This window comes from Aphanomyces invadans, assembly GCF_000520115.1.
Source record: "Aphanomyces invadans strain NJM9701 unplaced genomic scaffold supercont1.6, whole genome shotgun sequence".
Taxonomy (NCBI): Eukaryota; Oomycota; class Saprolegniomycetes; order Saprolegniales; family Verrucalvaceae; genus Aphanomyces; species Aphanomyces invadans.
The window spans coordinates 132,026-145,583 of record NW_008580151.1 but is presented as its reverse complement, the minus strand read 5'-3'; the positions used below and the strand labels follow the sequence as shown (position 1 = coordinate 145,583).

Sequence of the window (13,558 nt, the reverse complement as noted above, 5' to 3'; positions counted from 1 at the left end):
ATTCCGAAGATTAATTTTTTGAGTGGGACCCCCCATGCAGATGCCGTGCTTTGGGCCCTTCAAAGTTCTTGCGTGAAATTTGAAAATTGCGTATTCCAAACGAATTTCGTTCAAAACCAGGGAGATTATTGGCAAATTTTGCGATTTTGCGAAAAATTGAAAAATGAGACTGGCGCTTGGCAACGTTGGGGTCTGCACTTCAATTGATCATGGCAGCGCTGAAAACGCCGGCCGCCGCGGCCGCGGACGCCGCCGACGCAATTCGCAATGTGCTCAGTTTCTGCTGTGGAACAGACAACACGAAGGTGTACATTCAAGACCTGGTGCGAGTCTTCGACGTACGTCTGGCACATAAACTGATGTTGTCAACTTCTCGGGACCTCACTTCGTCGTCCCCATTCAGAAACGAACCCTTGCGGACGATTTGAAGGAGATCATTCAAGTGACGCACCCAAAGGCGCGCCATTTGAACGGATGGCATTTGGAGCGTCTTGCGCTCGGGGAATATGGCGATCAAACTCCACAGGACATCCATCGCGCGATCAAGGAGATCAAAAAGGACATGGCTTCGTCCAGGGCGCTCATTGCCGTCATGCTGGAACGGGAAAAGGTATGTGCACGGCACACCCTCCTATGTCCTCATGAACAGGACTACATGACGCATGTATGTTTCTCAAGGAATGGAACGACCGACGTGAAGCTTTCACGAAGGCAAAGCGACAACAGCAAGCCGCGATGGCAGAGGAACTCACGATTGCCAAAGAAATCGTACACAAGATGCATGTCGTGGGGGAACTCGAGTCGCCTGAGGAAGCATTGGCGGCAATCCTGGCCCAACCCGCACCAGTGGAAGCTCGCCTGCTCGAATCAGCGACTGCGCATCATTCCTCCACCGGTGCATCCTCGACGACCGGACCAGTCGACGACCAAGTGGACGCAAGGAATGTGATAGACCTGAGCCATACACCATCCATTTAATCCAACTGTGTCGTGCCAAGCGATGCCGCACGCCCAGCTCCTCGTTGGCATCATCGGCATGCCGCAACTATCCTTCATGGACTCATGGGATGTGACGGAGGCCGTCCGCCTACTTGATAGCCCCACGTGTCCGTCGACAAGCTTGTATCTGTTTTCACCCAAGCACTAGAATCATCGAATGGCGGGTTTTTCTTTCTGCCGCATGGACGGAGGGAATCGCGAGAGCAATGGCGGGACTAGATGACAATGGACATGATGGGATGTGGTTCCTGGAATACGCTGAACAATATACGTGTCACTTTCGAGGGGCTTTGCCTTCGACCGAGATGCGATGCACCGTGATAAAGTCGTGGTACCCCGAGAGGACTTTGAATTTGACAAACGATGCGTCATCGCGCGACACGACCTGCGTTTCGATTTGGAGGTTTCCGTCATTTTCGCCAAGGTCTATCATTCGTGATCGCGTTCGATCGATGGATCGTTGTGTCCCACGTACTTGTGTCGGCGACTTTTTCCCACTTGGTTGGGACCGGCCCCGCACACACTTCAACCACGACGTGCTTGGCTACGCCGGCATGCATGTCAACGATGTGTGGGGGTGCGTCGTACCGTTCGTGGTCCACGTCTTGACTTTCGAAATCACCGACGTCGTTGCGAGCTGGACGATGATCTCTTGGGGATACAGACCGCAGGTCGCCCATTTCGTGCTGGTTTCTCTACACGGTCGTGGCTCGTGAATGCGCGGGTCGGTCGAACCCGATGGCGCTGTACCCGTCGAGAACGTTGGATGGGGGGAATTTTGGATCGAACGACGTCGCGGATGTCACTTGGGCGCCTTCCACGTCCAACGCGAGGTCCATGGCGATGTTGATCCGGCGGCAGGGGGACTCTCGATTTGAAACCTACGCGTGTGAAACCGACGACGCATATAATGATGTGAAGAAACGAACAATGGACGTGCGCCATGAGGTCGACGCGCGATGGACACAGGCGCTATGTGTCGACGAGAGGGCACGATCGTTGTGGGAATGCACAATGTGATAGTCGATTACGTTAACCATGTCGAACGGAAAAGGCGTGCTACAATGCATCGTCGTCGTCGTCGTCCTTGTCGTTTGAGGTGTTGAGTCCTTGGGCATTGTACAGGTCGGCAATCTGCGAAAATCTGTCAAAATCGACTCGGGCACGAATGATATCATGGAAACGTGTGGAATACACGAGCAAGCGAGTGTATGAAACTTTGCCGCACGTACTTGTGCTGCGGTTGTGGCTTGGGCGGGGGTTTTGTCTTCGCGCAGGCGGATGTACCGCGGAAATCGCAGAGAGATGCCCTTGTCCTTGGACACAAGACCAATCGCTGCAGTGTATTTGGGGGAAATGGACAAATCGGCCCCCAAGATTTCCCACACTTGAGTTGGTTCGAACCACACGTCCGGCTTGATCAAGTCGTTTATAGCGTAGTCGTTGCGAGGACGGTCAATCGTGCAGTCTCTCAGTTGATTGTAGAACAAGTTGAGCACTTCGTCGCTCAGCCCTGTCCCCAACTACACACAACGCACCGTTGTGATGGTACCTTCAGTCGGTCGTAGAGGAACATGATGTTGTTTAGTACCTTTGTGATGCATTGGTACATCTCCGTTTCAGGGTCGTAACACGCCAACAAGTACGCGCCGTAGACACCCGTGCGCTTACCGCGGCCGAAAAACGCGCCCACCGGTACAAGGTCCGTAGAATCGCCAATGCCATCGAGGTAATCTTTCTTGAGCTGTGTGTGTTCTGCGTCAAGCTCGAGCGGAAGGTCGATATCGTACCTTAAGCCACTTGTGCGATCGATTCGCCGGTTCATAGGTAGCTTCAGTAGACAATGTCTTGACCATGAGTCCTTCGCAGTTGCCTTTGACGGCTTCTTCCAGGAAGTTGCGCACGATCTCGACCGTCGATTCCATGTCGTCCTCCTTTGTGTTAGCCACGTCCAACGAAGTGGCAAACTCGAACGACCCAGGCGTGACTTCAAACATTCCCTTGAGACTCTCTCGTCGCGCTTGCAAGGGTTCTTTCAGAAATGACTAAACAATCAGGCAATACTGTCACGACTTCCAAATCAAACGTCTCGACGACCGCCGGTGAGTTATACCTTGCCGTTCAAATAGAGCAAATCGAAGGCGTAAATACACACGGCGACCTTAATTTCGCTCACTACGACATTCTACATCATTTGAACCAAAACAGTCAGAAGCGCATGTCGGTGCACAGCGATGAACTTAGATATGTTGCTACATACCTTTCGAGGTCTGGTACTCAGCACTTGGAACGGCAGCCTCTGGTTTGTGGCCTTATCCACAGCGACGACTTCGGCGTCCACTATGCAGCTGGTCACGTTGGCCTTTTGCGCCGCCTGCGAAAACCCTTGATTACCAGCTCTTGAAGGTGTAGAGATTTAAGTGTCCACACAGCACCCACGTGCTCGGTTGCGTACCTTCGCAATGCTGAGCTTGACATCTGGAAACCGCTCGGTACTGTTTTCGAAGTTGCGCGAGAAGATGCTGATCTCTCCGTTAGGCAAAATGTGGATTTGGGCGCGTTCGCCATCGTATTTGTATTCACACGTGAATGGCATGGCTTGAAAGCGATCTAGCACCATCGCGTACGATTTCGTTGGTCGCGCCAACATTGGTGATACGGGTATGCCGGGGGTCAAGTGGCAAAATTCGGCCAGCTCAACAAATTGGGATGCGAATATCCCCTTTTGGTCGTTTTCTCGGGCAAAAATTTTCAACAGCGACGACGCGAGCACTTCGTAGTTAGGAAATTCGGAAAACGCTCGCTTGACATGCTTGAGGGCATCCTAGAAACAGGACGGCATCAAAATCACTTTCGTACAATTCAGCAGCAGACTGGATGAAATGTACCGCTTGCAGTGCCTTGTCGGATTGCTCCTTTGGGTGCATGAAAGCTTGCGTCAAGCTCATGAGGATGGACTGCCCGGCCAAGCCGATGCGCAGCTTGCCTTGGAGCCCTCGAATGAGGTACTTGGCCTCGTCGGACAACTTGTCGCATCGCACCAGGAGAGATTTGATGATCGAACACTTGCTGGCTTGGGAATTGTTGCCGCTCATACGTGCAATCTTGACCATATCGTTGTACACATGGGATACGGACAACGGTTTGGGCTTTTGGAAGGTCATCAAAGTTGACTGTTTCGACCGGGACTTCTGGGCCACTTTGCCCAGATCGCCCTCCTTTTGATACAATTCTTTAACGAATTTCGAATTTGTTCCCGTAGCTTCTCCGATCGACTTGATCAAGATGGCGTCACCGATGCCAATTTGCACGTTCTCGTATGCCGGAGCCAACTCGGTGCACACGCACAAGTATATGCACGGCACTAGTTCGGCGGGGGTGAGTTCAATCACACTGCGGAAAAAGTCGGCCAGCAAATCTTGGATGCTCAGGCTGAAAAATGTAAAAAATCAGGTGGGTTGTGCGTTGTCTGCCGCCTCAATATGGCAGTCAGGACGTACCGACTTGACTCGTCTTCAATTAATGCAAAAACTTTCGACAGTGCCGCATATGGAATGGGAGTTCCTGGAGTCCATCCCCCGCGCCTGGTTGCATTCTTTTCCTTGGGGTTGTACAACACGTGATCCAACGACCTGGCATCGTTCGTACAAGTTAAAATTCATATATAGAATGATCGAACCATTCAAAAGTCAGATTTCTACGAAACGTACATGGTGGAAGCATCGGTGGACTTCGCCTTGGCGTCCTCTTTGGAAGGTGACGAACTCGCCTTGGTAGTTTCCTTTGCCTCGAAGACGGATGGCGTTTCCGATGGCTTCACGGATGGCTTGGAATCCACGGGTGCGGCCACCCTATAGTTTGCCATTATGAATATTACTTTAACCTATACAGAAGATGAAGAACGTACGGCTTCTTTGGTTCAGTTAATGCGTCCATTTCATCTCCAGAATCGTGAATGTCAAGACCATTGACCATACGTCTAACGACAAGGTTAGAGCGACAGTGGAGTGCAGACCTTGAGTGAGGAACATACCCAGTGTCATTCTCTGTGACAGATTTCGCAGTCAGAGCCGCACCCCCGTTCGCCCTACATACATTGTTCGAGAAGTGGTCGTGGACTGTGGTGGCGTACGAGAGAATGTCCTCCTCGTCGTCTGAGTCGTCTTCGACAATTGCACGCCGCAGTCGTTTGCGCTCTGCCGATCAAATTCAGTCAAGTTGTGTAAGCTTGACGCAAATTGCGTACTTGGTTCAGGGGATGCAGGAGGACTGTGGGTCTTCTTCGATGCTTTCTTGGTCTTCGATGGCGATGCTGTCTTCTTGGCAACGACCGTCTCTTCTTTGGATTGAGAGGGAGGAACGTCGTCAGAACGTTCGACCGTGTCTGCGACTGTGTCGGGTTTGGCAACTGGAGTCTGCGGTGCCGGGTCAAGGTCCTTCTTGTCGCTTGCCTTTTGTACAGGCTTGGCACCAAAGAATGACCTGTTTACACGAACACCATTCCCGTCCATGATGTGGATGAGGAGGATGGACTCAACGTACATGATGGATTGCTGACGCTTACTCATCCCGGCAGGTTGCTGGCGTGTACGATTTCCCAAATGATGAAACTGCATCGGTCGTGGTTGGCGCATTTTCAATAACGTGTCGTGATTGGTGGAGTTTTTTAATCGAGCCGCAATTCTACATAGCGGGATCAAGTACAAGGTGCGATATTACAATAAAGGACCATCACTCTCGATTTTGGCGGCAACGTCAAATGTAGCTCCTGTCATGGTGACAGAATGAGCATCAACGAAGGAGGAGCGCTTCATGCAATGCCGACAAAGTGCACGTTACTCTGAGGCACGGTTGATGAATATGGAGTGGGAAGGACGACTGTTGTGACCTGACTATCGTCGTGGAATGAATGGAGCAACGGGCCGATGTTTGAGGATATGTCATCGAAAGTTGTGCTTGCAAACCAATCCATTCATCATCGGTCAGGGTTAGAAAATGTACTTGATGAACTCTTGCTCGAGGGTCAGTTCCTGGGTCTCGTGTTCGTACATTGGAATGGTATGCACGTCAAACGCGTCGAGTTTTGCTTGGGTGGTTGGTTTCTCAAGTGGGAGATCCTGGTGGTGAATCGCATTGTTTCCTTCATGTTGTCGACCTTGGCGGTGCGAACTTGTCGACCCATGGACTTGTTTACGTAGGTCCATGTCGTCGGGAACAATTTGGAGTGCATGGTTTTGACCATTCTGTATTGCCTTGTCAGTAATTGGGACATTGCCTCGACCACGCCAACGGAATTGCTCGAATTCCGGTACCAATTGCTGTTTCATCTTGGCTCGTTTTGGCGAGGGAGATGTAATGGGCCGAACCACAGCAGCTTCATGCTTTTGGTGGTGCTTTGTCGAGATTGTAGCCAGCTGTGAACGAAGACTTCTTGCGGCTTTCGCTTGTAAACCCGCCTTGAATGCTTCTGGAATTGTAGTTTGTTGAAACGTTTGCTTACTAACCTTGTGAACGGTGATATCGGCGCCTGCCACTTGAACTTTCATTTCTTCGTCCATTCCCAACTGAGCCGTATGGAGCAAATGGATGGAGATGGAGCTCGTGCCAGGAATCAGTTCCACCACAAAAGTCGTTGGCGTGCTGGTGATGTCACGTCGAAGCAACAGAATTCGACCTTTCGTGATCACGACGAGGATGTAGCCGCTTGAAGGTCGCGTCCCGATGACATGGATATCCCATGACGGGGAATTCGTGACAGTGATCTTAATTCGATTGGAAATGAGGTACGATTGAACTTGAAGGTGAAAGTCAAGCACCGCCTTGGCTTCGGATATAAGGTGCTCACAGTATTCGGAGGGCATTTTCAGCACACGACTCAACTGCTCGGGCTCCATATCTCGCAATTGTCGAATGCTGTGAATACCGCTTGCATTTAGTGTTTGGGCCATGCCACTGTCAACTGTTTCCAACAGCTGCAATTTTGTCGTTGCGGGTGAATTCTCCCACGATCTCAACGCCAGTGACCGCCAAAATTGGAATGCAACAAGTCCCAGTGCGCCAGTACCACTTTCCATGCAAAAATCCATGAGAGCTCGAATGATTCGAAGGGCCATCTCCACGCACGTGTCCACTTCGAGGGCAAGGTAATCGTCGTCAAATGCAATGCGTCCAAGCGCACATTGCAAAAGTATGTTGGCTTTCATGGCATCGGTTTGGATCAAGTACTTTCCAGTTTCCCCTCGGATGCGGAATCGAACTTTCGCTTGGTTCAACTCGTTCAATGTGGCCTTGTCACTTCGCCGCAAGGGAACATGAGAACAAATTCGACTTGCTGCCATGTCCAAAAGGGATTCCTGGGTTGTTTCTTGTTCCGATTGCACAAAATATTGGATCGCGACGATGTCGTCAAACTTAATGCAATTCTGACTCATGATCCGGCCACCACCGGAAACTTCGAAACAAAAGTGATTCTTGTCCGTAAATCTCAGCAACCTTGAGTCGCTCAAGGAATTGATAGCCACTGTTGCCATTGATAATGCCATGTCCTGTTGTCGTGATTGGGAATTCTGGCAAGAACGAATATGCCAACAAAAATTGAAGTAGGTCATCTGTAGAGAAGATGTCGATCGTTTGACGAACGATATATTTTCTGACCTGCATCCACGCTAATGTTTGCGAAGTGTCGTGAATTGTCCCCAGGGAAATTTCAGCATTAATTGACTCCAACGTCGACAAATGCATGGAGCTCTCGATGCGTCCAACCTTTGGCTTGCTACAAGTAAAGGTGAGGAGTTCATCAAGGTGGTGACCTGTCACGTGGTAATATGTGTGTATAGGCCTTCTTTGCCTTTTGCTGTCATGATCACTGCAACTCCTGACCTAAAGTAAACTTAATCGAACGAAACTGGGGTGAAACGTACTTGTCGAATCCTGGACGCCCTGCTCGTCCGATCATTTGAAGTACGTTTATCTGGGAGTATTCTGTATATCCAGACCGGCCTTGATAGTGTTGTGTTGACTTGATCACGACAAGATGTGCTGGCTACATCAGTCGGGTTACAATAAGCGCTTGATATCACGGCGAACCAAGTTGACGCCAACGGCAAGCGAACTTGTACAGCTAATTCATGTTAAAGACTGTGCCAAATTGACACGGAGCGCAAAAGGTACCACAAAATAGGAAGCAGTCCATGCGCAAACAATTCTTGTACGACATGTCTATAAATCAATCATGAAAGGTCTAATAGAAATTGCTGGTACATACTTGTCGCTCTCTTCCAACACGGCGTGATGAATTCCAATTCCGTCTTGAATCACATCTTTTAGCGACTTGTTTCGAATCTAAACCATTGCATTTGATTCGGCATTTTCCACATCTATGCTTCGAACTTGATTCGATGCTTCATTCAGCTTCTTCATGAATTTGAGACACAATCTGGTAGAAGTAACACCAACCTGCTTTTGACTTGGTAATACTTTGCAGGTTCGCAATCTCACGAGCATTCTAAAGAAATAATGATCGAAAAAAATCGAAGACAGTTGACGACCAACTTGGCCAATTCAATGGATGCCTTTCGCGATGCACAAAATATTAGCGCAGGCTTTCCATTGGAGTATTTTGTCAACACATCAGGAACTTTTTGATCCAATTGTCTACAATTGCATGAATGCATATTCTGATGTGACCCACAATAGTGCTTACGTTTCAAAGAGATAATCATTTCCAAACGACTTAAAGCCAAGGACATGAAGTTCCAAGGGAACTAAACGGAGACGTTTCCTCAAACGAATACTGGCATACATATCTTACCTGGACGATATTGCGGACCAAACTACGAAACCTTGCGTCACAGGAGCCTGATGAGTTGATTATACCTCGAATATCATGTCCTGTTTACACCCGATCCATGTACCAATGTCGTTGATGTTTGGAAATGTTGCCGATGCGGCAACAATTCGCCTAAATTGTCGACGTAAAGAAAAAAATTCAGAATCACGCCGAGTGCTTACAATGTTGTCAGTGGAGCTCTATGATTCTGGTTGAAAGTGATTCTGCTGCAGTACAACATTCGAGTGATCACGGCTTCCAACGTAGCCCCTCGTACACCATCGGCAATATGATGAACTTCATCCACCAAGAGCAAACCCACACAGCCAAGCAATTCCTGTTTGAAATGGACTTGAGAGTGAATGAATTTGCATTACGCACCAGTGAGCTTCGAGTCAAAACGTCCCACTTAAAATGTGCATTAGGTAAGTCGATGAAGTAAATTTTGCACCTTTTCCGGTGTGCTGAGGAGTACGTCGTGCTTCATAATACTTTGCAAGTCTTCAAACGCCAGGTCATGCAGGTCGAGAAAAGTTATGTCAAGTGGTTTGAAGCGTTTACTCCAATTGAGTTTTCTACAATTCAGAGTGTACCGTGAATGGCAAGTCTCTGAGTTGGACAGACCTTTCGTGCAGCAGTGACTTGACCGGAGCGAGGTATAACACCACCCCCGAGGTCGAAGTAGCATTGTGCTGGCGCTGTTCCTTCCAGTGGCGAAGGAAGGCAGCTTCAAAGATGGACGTTTTCCCCGACCCAGTGGGACTGCTCACGACGAGATTTCCATTTGAATTGAACGCCGCAGGTAGCGCTTGCTCTTGCACGCAGTTCATTCTCGAGTACGCATAGCATGCGCTGATGTCCTTTCCCATGAGCGCTTCAAGTGTTGGCATGTGCACGTTGCAACGAAATTTGAAATGTATGATGTTTCGCGCACTTTTATCCTAACCTGAAGATTTAACCAATCAACGTCTATTACACTGAAATGTAGCCAATCATATAGGAATTAGCTTGAATGCACATGTAGAGATCGCATGCATTTAACATTGAAGCTATCGTGGACATGCATCGTAGAGCCGATGCCGACCCGATGCAACCTGAACTTCTTTGCTTGTGTGGTTACATCCCTGAAATCGCCCGCGATGACACACTGTACCTCGCCGCCAACGTCGTACCTGTTTTCACTTAGAGTCCGTCAAGTGTGGTCACTTTCTCCACCGTCGTTTGTGCATATTGAACACTTCCACCGCCGTTGTTTGGGCGACTTAGCGCTCATAGACCGTGTAGTTGAGGCTTTCGGTGTATCTTAACCTAGGGGCTGTACCATGCGTGCAAGAACGGTCATCCGGTCAAGAGTCCGGTCTAGAAGCGTGTGCAAACCCAGCGATCATTGGGGTATCCCCTCGCACGCGATGCCAACCAAACGTTGAACATCGTCACTCCATCGGACTTCTAGGGTTTGCTCATTGCCGAACTCCCATGCGTCCTCTGTCGTGAAGGTCGAATTCATTACTATATACAAATACTTCCAACTGTGTCATGGGTCCTAGATAGGTTTACATGGCATGGACATTGCAGCCAAGACAGAAGGCACGATCGTACGGCAGAGAATAACTACAAGGAAAGAGACAAGCATGAATGAATCAAGATGCGTACAAGTTCCTCCAGAATTGACATACTTGATGGTGGAGCATTCGCTGCAATACGTATGCAGGCATTCCACACATTGACGCTCCATATCATGTCGTATGCCTCGTTCACAGTGGAAACATTTAATTGATGGTGCCGTGGGGACAGACGCAACTCCAGCCGTTAATGGTGCTTTCCACAATGTTCGCCCAGCCGACATCATCCGATTCATGGCATCTGATTCAAACACTCCTCAGGCTCGAGCTAGCGCGTGCGTACGAAATGAAAATTTACCGATTGGGTAGGACACATTTCTCTGCCGCTTGGACGCTGCCGTGCACTCGTCATGTCGGCTGTGGAACCCTCGCTTCATGCCTGCCCACGTTTGGTCAGTTTGGCGGCAAAGCAACCTGCCATGCACACTATTTCTTCATTAATTTACACTATTTACTTTACGGTGGACAATCCTTCACACTAATAACATACAATGATTGGTCACACTATTAAGACGCTTTACTGAGCTACTGGACACACCATTTATCGGTCATTTCAGTTCACATGTCAAACTGTGAAAGCATACTATTTCTTTACATCATCATTTGAAATAGTGTAGAATTTTACACTATATATGTATAGTGACGTCTGATTGGCTGATCCCATGTCGCTGTGACCAACCAATGCCTTGAATGCCTGGGGAGCTACCAAAGCAAGCACAACATCAAGCAGGCCAAAGGTCATGGATCGATCGGCGAAGAAGCAGAAGGTAGAGGTCGAGAACGACGGCTCGGACAGTGAGAATGAAGACAGCGATGACGGTGTGCAGGTGGCGTCCGTGATCGCCCAGTTCAAGAACGAACAGGGCGAGTGTGTCGGCCCGCAGCTCGACATCCCTGTCGCGTCCACTGTGCTCCAAATGGAGGAGCTCGTGAACCAGTTGCTGGCCAACGGCAAACAAAAAGTCCCGTATTCGTTCTACCTCAACGACACGGAGATCACAGACACGTTGGCGGCGAGTGTTCGCGACCAGGTATGGTCTCCTTCAATGTGGTTGTCACGATTCCCCACGTCGTGTGTTTCTAGAATGCGTCGACGGAAGCAGCGTTGACCATCACGTTCCAGCCCCTGGCAGTGTTCCGCGTACGCCCCGTGACGCGGTGCACAGACACACTCCAAGGGCATTCGGAAGCGATCCTGCACGTACGCTTCAGCCCCGACGGCAAGCGTCTCGCCAGCGGCGGCGGCGACGCCACTGTCCGTTTCTGGGATACCAATACATGCATGCCCCAGTTCACAGGCCGCGGACACAAGCACCATGTCCTTTGCACAGCGTGGAGTCCTGATGGATCTCGCTTCGTCTCAGCAGACAAATCCGGTGAAATCCGGTGCGTGCTTTTCCCATCGTCACGTTGAACCAACTGGAAATGTAGATTGTGGAATCCCACGACTGGCAAACAAGTCGGCGAGCCCATGAAGGGCCATCGACAATGGGTGACCTCGCTGACGTGGGAGCCATTTCATCGGTAAGTGTTCGTATATCATACCCAGCTGGGTCAACCACGCCCTGGTCGCTGCATCGTGGCCCATCGCCGCCATTGGCAAGACGAGTGCGGCCGAGGCTTGCCCACGCCCCTCGTCTTCGATGACACGGCGAGACCACGAGCGACACCTGCCGATTGAAGCAATCTCATGCTTTTTGTGGATGCAGCAACCCAACGTGCGAGCGATTTGCCAGTGCATCGAAGGATGGGTCGATCAAGATCTGGAATGCGCGCACGGGCCGTCAAGTCGCGTCGCTATCGGTACGTAGGGACGACGTTGGCCGTTGCATGCGAATGCAGTGGTGTGACATGGTCCATTGGTTAGAGCCACACCGACTCTGTCGAGTGCTTGAAATGGGGCGGCGAAGGACTGTTGTACAGCGCGTCGCGTGATCGAACGATCAAAGTGTGGGCAGTCGAAGGCGATCAATTGGGGAAATTGGTTCGCACGTTGGTCGGCCATGCCCACCGCATCAACACGCTCGCGTTGAACGTCGACTACGTGTGCCGCACCGGACCATACGACCACACGTTCAAGACATTTGACACCCGTGAAGAAATGCAGCAAGCAGCGCAGGCTCGCTATGACGCCATTCGACGGGGCCAGCCCGAGCGATTGGTCTCTGGCTCCGACGACTTCACCTTATTTTTGTGGGAGCCTGCGGTAAGTTGAAAGTACATGTAGCGTCCTGTGTGCAGTGACCAGGCTTCCAACTACTCTCTGGGAGTGGTGTTGGAGCTGTGGGCACGTCGTCGTGCCCATCTATTTCGTGCATGGCATGCATAGGTCGTCCTCGATCGTGAAATTCATGTGGCTGTGGGGATACGATTGTTCACGAGGGGTGGTTGGACGCGCGTAGGAGAGCAAGAAACCCATCGAGCGCCTGACCGGCCACCAGCAGCCCGTGAATGACCTGAGCTTTTCGCCGGACGGACGGTACTTTGCGAGCGCGTCATTCGACAAGAAGGTCAAAATTTGGAGCGGGAAGGACGGCAAGTTCATCGCAACTCTAAACGGCCACGTCGGCGCCGTCTACCAAGTGTGCTGGTCCAGCGACAGTCGCATGATTGTGTCGGCCAGCAAGGATTCGACAATTAAGGTGTGGGAACTAGCCAATTTGAAGAACGCCAAGGAAACGCTGTCTGGACATGCGGACGAAGTGTACGCGCTCGACTGGAGTCCAAACGGTCAAAAGGTCGCGTCTGGCAGCAAAGATCGCACGATTAAAATGTACGTGCACTCGATAGCATGGACGTGTTCTCATCTCGATGTAGTTGGCGTCATTAACGTGGAAATCGAGTTGGGTTTCGATACCATGTCGCGTTGTGGCGAAGTGTGAGGTCGACTGGAAACGCTGAAGCGGGCTCGTCCGTGTTGGGTCGATCTCCCACGCGTTCTGGTCAAGCAGTGGGAGCAAATCGAATACACTGTCCCAATGGACACTGTAGGATTCAAAATACAACAGAACGAACGCAGACACCCCGACTGCGATGTCTCGAAGTCCCATTGCACATACATCTGCGATGCAAATCCATCGCGCCGCCGGTGCTTCGTGCGTCGTTGGCA

General features: G+C 50.4%; 6 protein-coding genes across 6 annotated transcripts; 2 read left to right on the top strand and 4 right to left on the bottom strand.

Annotated features, from left to right (window-relative positions):
- Positions 1 to 177: 177 nt before the first annotated feature.
- Positions 178 to 1,059, top strand: H310_03814 (hypothetical protein). Its single transcript, XM_008867835.1, has 3 exons — positions 178 to 338; positions 404 to 610; positions 679 to 1,059. The coding sequence occupies exons 1-3, from the start codon at positions 210 to 212 to the stop codon at positions 976 to 978; spliced, it is 636 nt and encodes a 211-aa protein (XP_008866057.1). The 5' UTR covers positions 178 to 209; the 3' UTR covers positions 979 to 1,059.
- A 166-nt stretch (positions 1,060 to 1,225) lies between these two features.
- Positions 1,226 to 1,921, bottom strand: H310_03813 (hypothetical protein). The gene is made up of 4 exons (XM_008867834.1): positions 1,750 to 1,921; positions 1,588 to 1,694; positions 1,475 to 1,543; positions 1,226 to 1,425 (listed from the first exon to the last, which is right to left on the bottom strand). Exons 1-4 carry the CDS (start codon positions 1,836 to 1,838, stop codon positions 1,274 to 1,276), a joined length of 417 nt encoding a protein of 138 aa, XP_008866056.1. The 5' UTR covers positions 1,839 to 1,921; the 3' UTR covers positions 1,226 to 1,273.
- A 67-nt stretch (positions 1,922 to 1,988) lies between these two features.
- On the bottom strand, positions 1,989 to 5,595 carry H310_03812 (hypothetical protein). Its single transcript, XM_008867833.1, has 15 exons — positions 5,542 to 5,595; positions 5,246 to 5,481; positions 5,132 to 5,195; positions 5,033 to 5,086; positions 4,907 to 4,978; positions 4,710 to 4,850; positions 4,500 to 4,631; positions 3,888 to 4,431; positions 3,455 to 3,823; positions 3,260 to 3,373; positions 3,113 to 3,184; positions 2,790 to 3,044; positions 2,591 to 2,743; positions 2,232 to 2,522; positions 1,989 to 2,133 (listed from the first exon to the last, which is right to left on the bottom strand). The coding sequence occupies exons 1-15, from the start codon at positions 5,565 to 5,567 to the stop codon at positions 2,059 to 2,061; spliced, it is 2,598 nt and encodes an 865-aa protein (XP_008866055.1). The 5' UTR covers positions 5,568 to 5,595; the 3' UTR covers positions 1,989 to 2,058.
- Positions 5,596 to 5,941: 346 nt separating this feature from the next.
- On the bottom strand, positions 5,942 to 7,430 carry H310_03811 (hypothetical protein; the record flags this gene model as incomplete). The annotated part of the gene is made up of 1 exon (XM_008867832.1): positions 5,942 to 7,430. One exon carries the CDS (start codon positions 7,428 to 7,430, stop codon positions 5,988 to 5,990), a length of 1,443 nt encoding a protein of 480 aa, XP_008866054.1. The 3' UTR covers positions 5,942 to 5,987.
- A 1,062-nt stretch (positions 7,431 to 8,492) lies between these two features.
- H310_03810 (hypothetical protein) lies at positions 8,493 to 9,657 on the bottom strand (the record flags this gene model as incomplete). Its single annotated transcript, XM_008867831.1, has 9 exons — positions 8,493 to 8,503; positions 8,551 to 8,652; positions 8,702 to 8,762; positions 8,810 to 8,831; positions 8,875 to 8,959; positions 9,010 to 9,164; positions 9,209 to 9,235; positions 9,279 to 9,402; positions 9,452 to 9,657. Coding segments are annotated over 9 exons (792 nt in total), but the record flags the coding sequence as incomplete, so codon positions are not given.
- Positions 9,658 to 11,146: 1,489 nt separating this feature from the next.
- H310_03809 (hypothetical protein) lies at positions 11,147 to 13,497 on the top strand. Its single transcript, XM_008867830.1, has 7 exons — positions 11,147 to 11,480; positions 11,534 to 11,835; positions 11,881 to 11,973; positions 12,159 to 12,252; positions 12,317 to 12,655; positions 12,852 to 13,222; positions 13,267 to 13,497. Exons 1-7 carry the CDS (start codon positions 11,190 to 11,192, stop codon positions 13,277 to 13,279), a joined length of 1,503 nt encoding a protein of 500 aa, XP_008866052.1. The 5' UTR covers positions 11,147 to 11,189; the 3' UTR covers positions 13,280 to 13,497.
- Positions 13,498 to 13,558: the final 61 nt, after the last annotated feature.